This window comes from Lemur catta, chromosome 12 (genome assembly GCF_020740605.2).
Source record: "Lemur catta isolate mLemCat1 chromosome 12, mLemCat1.pri, whole genome shotgun sequence".
NCBI classification, from domain to species: domain Eukaryota; kingdom Metazoa; phylum Chordata; class Mammalia; order Primates; family Lemuridae; genus Lemur; species Lemur catta.
Window position 1 is genome coordinate 78,080,645 of NC_059139.1, and position 7,833 is coordinate 78,088,477.

At 48.1% G+C, this 7,833-nt stretch overlaps 1 protein-coding gene across 1 annotated transcript in view; it reads right to left on the reverse strand.

The window, feature by feature from the left end:
• Positions 1 to 1,263, reverse strand: part of REEP5 (receptor accessory protein 5) — a 34,358-nt gene extending 33,095 nt beyond the window's left edge. Inside the window, exons 1-2 of the mRNA XM_045566172.1 lie at positions 988 to 1,263; positions 152 to 245 (exon numbers count right to left, since the gene is read on the reverse strand). Of these exons, the coding sequence (XP_045422128.1) occupies positions 152 to 245; positions 988 to 1,105 (212 nt within the window). The 5' untranslated portion in view covers positions 1,106 to 1,263. The remainder of the gene's footprint in view (positions 1 to 151; positions 246 to 987) is intronic.
• Between the last annotated feature and the right edge of the window lie 6,570 nt (positions 1,264 to 7,833).

Sequence of the window (7,833 nt, forward strand, 5' to 3'; positions counted from 1 at the left end):
AGGGATCAAATTAAGGTGCAAAACGTGTAACTTTAAGCAGTCAATACAGCCCTCTAGCGCTATTACTTGTCTCCCGGGAATTGGGGATACTCAGTCCGCTACAGCAGCAGCCCCGGAGGGGGAAAGGGACGGCCGCAGCTGAGCCACTTACGAGATGTAGGCTGGGTAGCCAAATCCTATCAGATTGCAGAGGAGAGAGGCTCCATAGCCGAACACCAGGTACAAGGCCACCAGTCCGATGACACCTGGAGACCAGGAAGAGAGAGAAGTGGGTCGGGAAGCACGAAAGGCGCTCAAGCGGGACGGCTGCCACCCACACTGCCAGGTTTGGCCTGTTCTAGGCGTTTCCTCCCGACTTGATGGGGCTCTCCCTTGGGTCCAGGGATGCCTGGCAGCCCCCACTCTTTTGCCTTAGCCCCTCCCGCAGGGCCAGCCCCGGGCGCCCCGCTCTCCCTGCGCCGGGCCCGCGCTGCGCGCACCAGCCGGGAAGGCCCCAACTTCCGCCCCAGCCCGACCCCTTCTCCCGCGGAGGCCCCCTTCTCCCGTGCAGACCCCCCTCTCCCGCGGAGCCCCACCGAGGGTCTGGGTGGCGCCCGGTCCCTCCGCCACCGCGCCCACGCGCCCTCCCGCAGGGCCCCCGCCGCTCCGAGCCAAACCGGCGAGGACCCCAGTGACACCGCGCCCGGCCACGGGGCAGACACGTCAGCGCCTGTCCCGTCCCGTCCCCGTGCCCGGGAGCCGCCCCCGCCCTGCCCGCCACCTCGCCCGGGGGCACAGGCCCGCGACACCCCTGCCCGCAACCCAGGCCGCTCCGGCGGGGTCTCTGCTCCCTGGGCTTTCTGGGCCCCCAGCTCGGTCCCGAGGACGCCGCTGGCCCCTCTGTCACCGACTTCGCCTTTGCCGACCCCTTCCCCGCTTCCCTCCCCAGCAGCCGGTGCAGCGGCGGCTCCCCGGGACGAGCCGGCCACTGCGACCCCGGCCACCCACCAAGCGCGATGAAGCTGCGGTTCACGCCGGTTTTGGCCTCGAGCTTGGCCAGGAGGTCAGTCATGCAGTTCTTCTCGTGCAGGAACCGGTCGAACCTCTCCCTCATGGCCGCAGACATGGCGGGGACCGTCGCGCCGCCGCCCGGGGCCGCTCCTACTGCCGGGTGGACGCGAGCGGGGTTGACCGCGGCGGGGGCGGGGACGGCGACGCGTCTACGCGTCCCTCGGCGCGCAGGCCCGCCCCGCCCTGCCGCCGCGGCCCCCTCCCGCTCCGCCCCGCGCCGCGGGCGCCACACCCGGGCGGGGGCTGGGCCTGCGCCTCCCCGGCGGCCGGGCGGTGGCCGGAGCTGTTAGTGGCCTTAATCCAGTGGGGGCACAAGAGAGTGGAGAGGGGTCTTGGGCTCCTTTGTCAGATCAGACTATTGCAAAAAGCAGGCGGAAAGGAGGAGGCAGGCATCCTTGTCGCTGCCGCCCGCAATTTAGTGGGACTGGTTTGGTGTTACCTACACTGCTGTGCTGAAACCGCTAAAGCATTTTCAACCTAAAGATTGAAATGTATAACCATCTTGAAAGAACTCCTTGGGTGCAGGCCTGCTTTCTTCCTCTTTGCCAGAGCTCTGCATAGTTTTTCTCACCTACACACCATACTCTGCTTGAAAATACCCTTGAGGAAATCTAACACACGTTCCTCAGGGCTATACCTTTTCCAAAAAAGTACTTCGGTTCTTAAACCTTTTCATGATGGGCTTGCGTAAGGTCCAAGCCTTAGGGTAGGCCCTCCCTCTGCTTCCTCCGTGGTCTTCCTCCTCCCAGACCTAGGCTTTTGTTCTCTCTCACCCATATTATTTCAGGACACGCCTTTTAAAATTTCTTTCTTTTGTCTGCACACTGCTGCCGAATTTCTGTCATTGCTTAAGCATCAAAAGCGCCGCATTACTGATATACCGGAGCTCTTAATTCCTTGATATTCAAGGCTCTACACACACACCGGCCCCCAACATTCTCTCTTCTTCCTACACAACCCCTCTTCCCTTTGGCATTGCCTTAATTACCTGCTGCCTTCCGCTTTCGCTTTCGCAAAAAAATTGTCTTGCCCACTCCTAGTTTTTTCCTTTTATGCTAATTCTCCTTCCTCTTTTCTTCCCCAGAGGTTCTTAGCTCAACTTTCTCAGCTGTCCCCACCACCACCCAACCAAATCAGTGAAGAATTAAACAACTCTGCTGTCTTTTCACCTACAGTTAATTCTCAACGTGGCAGCCAGGGGAATTCATCTATCATCTATCTATTTATCTATCTATCTAGAAACAGGATCTCTCGCTCTGTTGCCCAGGCTAGAGTGCAGTGGCGTCATCATAGCTCACAGCAACCTCAAACTTCTGCCCTCAAGTGATCCCCCTGAATCATCCTCCTGAGTAGCTGGGACTGCAAGCATGCGTCACTACACCCAGCTAATTTTTCTATTTTTTGTAGAGACGGGGTCTTGCCATCTTGCCCAGGCTGGTCTCAAACTCCTAGACTCAAGCAGTCCTCCCTCCTCGACCTCCCAAAATGCTGGAATTACAGGCATGAGCCACCATGCCTGGCTGAATCTTTGAAAAATATCTGTCAAGGTGTGCTATCGTTTTGCTCTTTACCCTGCAGTGGCTTCCCATCTGCCTAAAGAAGGCCCTCAAGGTCATAGATGATGTGGTTCATCCCTCCCCTTTCTGATGTCACCCGTTACTGCCCACATCCTTGCTGTATCTCAAATGAGCTAAACCCACTCCCTCTGGGCTTTCACTTTTCTAATATCTCAGTGGTTCTCAACAGGGACACATTGCTCCCCTCTAGAGACATTTTAGCTGCCAGACAGGTTGTCAAACATGGAGGGGCTGTGGAGGGGATTGCTACTAACATCTAGTGGGTAGAGACCAGGGATGCTGCTAAACATCCTACGATGCACAGGACGGCCCCTCACAACAAAGAATTACCCAGCCCAGAACGTCAATAGGTGCAGAAACTCTGCTGTACCTAAAAAGCCTTTTTCCCCAGATAACCGTTTAACTGTCTGCTTCTATTATTCAGGTTTTGTTCAAATGGCATCCCTAATCCAAAACTGCAATTCCCAGTGGTCTATAGCCCTTGTCTTAATTGATTTTTCTGCATAGCATTTATTACTGTCTCACATTTTATATGTTCTACTTTTTAAGTTTTTTTTTATTTTATTTTTTTCTTTTTCTTTTTTTGAGACAGAGTCTCACTTTGTTGCCCCGGCTAGAGTGAGTGCCATGGCGTCAGCCTAGCTCACAGCAACCTCAAACTCCTGGGCTTAAGCGATCCTCCTGCCTCAGCCTCCCGAGTAGCTGGGACTACAGGCATGCGCCACCATGCTCGGCTAATTTTTTCTATATATATTTTTAGTTGTCCAGATAATTTATTTCTATTTTTAGTAGAGACGGGGTCTCGCTCAGGCTGGTCTCGAACTCCCGACCTCGAGCGATCCACCCGCCTCGGCCTCCCAGAGGGCTGGGATTACAGGCGTGAGCCACCGCTCCCCAGCCTTCCCACTAGATTATGAGCTCCATGATGGTAGGCATTTTTGCCTATTTTATTTGCTTCTGTATTTCAAGCACCTCAAACTGTGCTTAGCATTTAGCAGGTATTCAATAACTATTTGGTGAATGAATGACTATCTAACATTTATTGTACCACCCAGTATTCTAAGTACTACAGGAACTATTAATATATTCCCTGCTCATTTAATCCTTACAACAGTATGAGGAAGATACTACCTGTCTCGTCCTCATTTAAGGGAAAGACATGAAGTACAGAAAGGTCTCACAATTGATAAACGGCAGAGCCAGAATTCAGACCCAGACTCTTACCCCTGTGTTATACTGCTATTATGGGTTGAATTACATCCCACTCCTCAAAGAAGGTATGTTGGAGTCCGAACCCCCTGTCCCTCAGAATATGATCTGATTTGGAGATGGGGTCTTCACAGAGGTAATCAAATTAAAGTGAGCTCATTAGGGTGGGCTTCGGTCCACTATGACTGGTGTCCTTATAGAAAGGGGAAATTTGGACACAGAGACAGACACACATAGAGGGAGGTGATGTGAAGGGACACAGGGAGGTCACCTGGGAGCCAAGGAGAAAGGCCAGGAACAGCTCTCAGAATGAACCAACCCTGCTGGCACCTTGATCATGGACTTCTAGCCTCTAGGACTGTGACACAGTAAATTCCTGCCATTTATGCTACCCAGCTTATGGTACTGCGTTACAGCAGCCATAGCAAACAGATATAACTGGCTAGCAAAACAGCTGGTGTTTGCACTTTTAACCAGTTGTAAGTTTATATACTTTCCCACTGAGTACAGTGATTATTCACACCCAAAGGTAGGGTTGTTTTTTGAGTAAAGTGATTCACAATTTGATAGTTTATTTATTTACTTATTTACTTATTTTTAGCCAGGGAGCAAAATCCTTTTAAGTTAGGTATTCAAATCAATCTAGGTTTTTATCAGTGTATTTCATGCAGTGGTGGCAACGTTTGTACTACATCACCTATGCATGGAGTATCTGGAAACATGCTAGTCATTTGGATTTCTTTTGTGTAAATATCACTCCCTTCCCAATTTTCTCCTGACTTCGATTCCAAAGTTCTTCTTTCCTCCATCATTCAACCAAAGACTGTGAGGTGAGGCAGCATAGTAAGGCAGAGTGTGTGGAGCACTGTCTCTGGATCCAGTCTGAATGGGCTACATCCCAGCTCCACCATTCAGCTGTGTGACTTTGGGCAAGTTACATAAGCTCTCTGTGCCTCTGTTCCCTCGTCAGTAAAACAGGGGTAATAGTAGTACCTATTTCACAGGGCTCTCATGATGATTAAATGGGTTACTATTTGTAAAATTTTTAGAAGAGTGCCTGACACAAAATGTGATTGTTAAATAAGAAATTTTTTGGCCAGGCATGGTGGCTCACGCCTGTAATCCTAGCACTCTGGGAGGCCAAGGCAGGTGGATTGCTCGAGGTCAGGAGTTCAAGACCAGCCTGAGCAAGACCCCCGTCTCTACTAAAAAAATAGAAATAAATTATCTGGACAACTAAAAATATATATACAAAACATTAGCCGGGCATGGTGGCGCATGCCTGTAGTCCCAGCAACTCGGGAGGCTGAGGCAGGAGGATCGCTTAAGCCCAGGAGTTTGAGGTTGCTGTGAGCTAGGCTGACGCCACGGCACTCACTCTAGCCGGGGCAACAAAGTGAGACTCTGTCTCAAAAAAAAAAAAAAAAGAAAAAAAGAAATTTTAAAAAATACAGCTAGGTGCTGAAATTGAGATAGAGAACTATTACATAATTTTTGCCTTCAGGTAATTATAATCAGATTGGGGGAGTGTGGGACCCTAGTTTATCTAGTCAGCACAACAAGCTTTAGACTCTTTCAGAGATGAGAAAAGAGATGCAGTGGCTCAGAGCCCTGCCTGAGGTCTCCGACCACTCACCCACTCTTCCTGAGCGAGTATATCCGCTGCGCCCCATGCTCTTAGACCTGGGAACCGGCCAGACCGGGTCTGTGTCGGGGAGGCCATGGAGAAGGCTGGCCTGGAGCAGGTTGACTTTGGCAATTTCTAAAAGGAAAGTGACTTGGGATAAGGCAAATATTATTACTATGCCTTCCATGAGCTAGAGAACAAAATTCTGCGGGACACCTGGGATCAGGTCACTTTCGTTCTTCATGAGCTGTTTCTTCAGAATAAGATAATTTCTCTATGACTTAAAGTCATAATGCACTTGTGTTCTAGCTCTCATTTATGCTAGGGAAAGGTGGTAGGATATAACTTGCCAGATAATCTCTTCCTTCCTCTCCCCCACCCCCGCATTTGTAGGGTGCCCCGGCATTTACTGGAGCGTGGCCCTGGGGGGGCAGCCAGCAGGCCCTCAGCCCCTGCAGGCGCAGCCCTGTTGGCACACACCCCTCCCTCTGCCAGGAGAGGCTTATGATGATATGTCGTTGAAATAAAAAGGGAAAAAGACAAAGTAAACAAACCCTGAGACATAGATTTGCCAGACGATGGGAGGAAAATGTAGAGGCTGAATGTAATTTAAGAAAGAGTATGAAAGGAAATAAAATGTGAAAATTGTTTGCGTCATTTGTCTTATTCTTAAACATAGTACTGAAAATATGGACAAAGTATTTTATTATATTTCTCCATTTATCAAATAGGAAGTTGAATTTTAGAAAATTACTGCTGACAATTCAGAATAAACCAACCTAGGAATATCCTTTAGTTTAGCCAAGTATTAGTATTCTGAAATTAAATACTATATTTAATGTTAATATTAAATGTCATTGCTATTGCAAATCAATCTAGAGATTTTTACCAGCTACAAAGTTCCCTTTATTTTACTCTTTCGTTTCTCTGATGTCACCTGCACAAAGGACAAATAGTAGAAAATAAGCCATTGATAAGTTGTTTTCTATGTTGAAGACCAGTCAGTCCAGTTCCAGACAAAGCCTGGGGTTTGGACTACATACTGGGATGGTACAGTGTTCACTGGCCCACAGAGAACAATCTTGATTTGCCTAATAGCCTACAGGGTGGCAGGCCATTTTGCCTTTCTTTCCATGTAAGAGAAGGACTCGGAGTCAGACAATTTGGGGCACTTTCCTTCATGATGAGATATGGGGGAAATTCAGTTATTAGGTCATTAAATATGAAATGTCCAATTTCGAATCAAAAGTGTAGTTTATTATATCTCAAACAAGAAGTAGTACAATTAATCAAAGTATGTGCCTAAACTGTCCACACAGTTTTGCAATCTTAACAGTAACTTGTTTATGCCAGCAGCAAAGAAGCCTGGAGAGGAAGTAGCCATGAAATTGTGAAAGGTGTTTTCCACAGCTTGTTGAGAATTGAGTATTTTTCTTTGCAAAAAGTGGTCCAAGGCCTAGAAGAAGTGGTGGTCAGTTGGTGCAAGTTCTGGTGAACACAGTGGATGACAGAAAGTTTCCAAGTCTAGCTGCTGTAGTTTGAGCAGCGTTGTTTTTTGTGACATATGGTCTTGCAAGAGACCTATATCTATTGACCAATCTCAGCTGCTTAATCACAAGCATCCTCATCATTTTGTCCAGTTGGTTGCAGTAGACATCTGCTGTAATCGATTGACCAGTTTCCATGAAGCCGTAGTGGATAATACCAGTGCTGGACCACCAACAGCCACCATCAGCTTTTTTTTGATGAATATTTGGTTTTGGACTGTGTTTCAGCACTTCGTCTTTATCCAACCATTGTGCCAAATGCTTGTGATTGTCAAAAAGATTCCATTTTTCATCACATGTAACAATACGGTGTAGAAATGGTTCACCTTTATTCGTGACAGCAAAGAAAGGCAAGCTTCCAGATGATTTCTCTTCTCATTTAATTCATACTGTACTCATCTATCCAGCTTCTTTACCTTGCCCATGTGTTTCAAATGGTCCAATATTGTTGGACTAGTAACATTAAACCTTGCTGCTAATTCAAGCATAGGCTGAGACTCACTTCCACGAGAGCTTTCAACTCATCATTATCCACCTTGGTCTCTGGTCACCCACATGGCTCATTTTCAAGACTAAAATCACCAGAAGGAAACTTCTCAAACCATTGATGTACTGTGTGTTCATTAGCCACATCCTTCCCAAACACTTCATTGATAGTTCGAGCTGTCTGTGCTGCATTGGTTCCATGACAGAACTCATGTTAAAAAATAACACAAATTTTTGACTTATCCATGCTTTCACAAAAATTGCTCTAAAAATTTTTTTTGAAAGATAATCACAAGCTAAAATGTGCGTTTCAAAGGATGAGGATATACCTTCACAA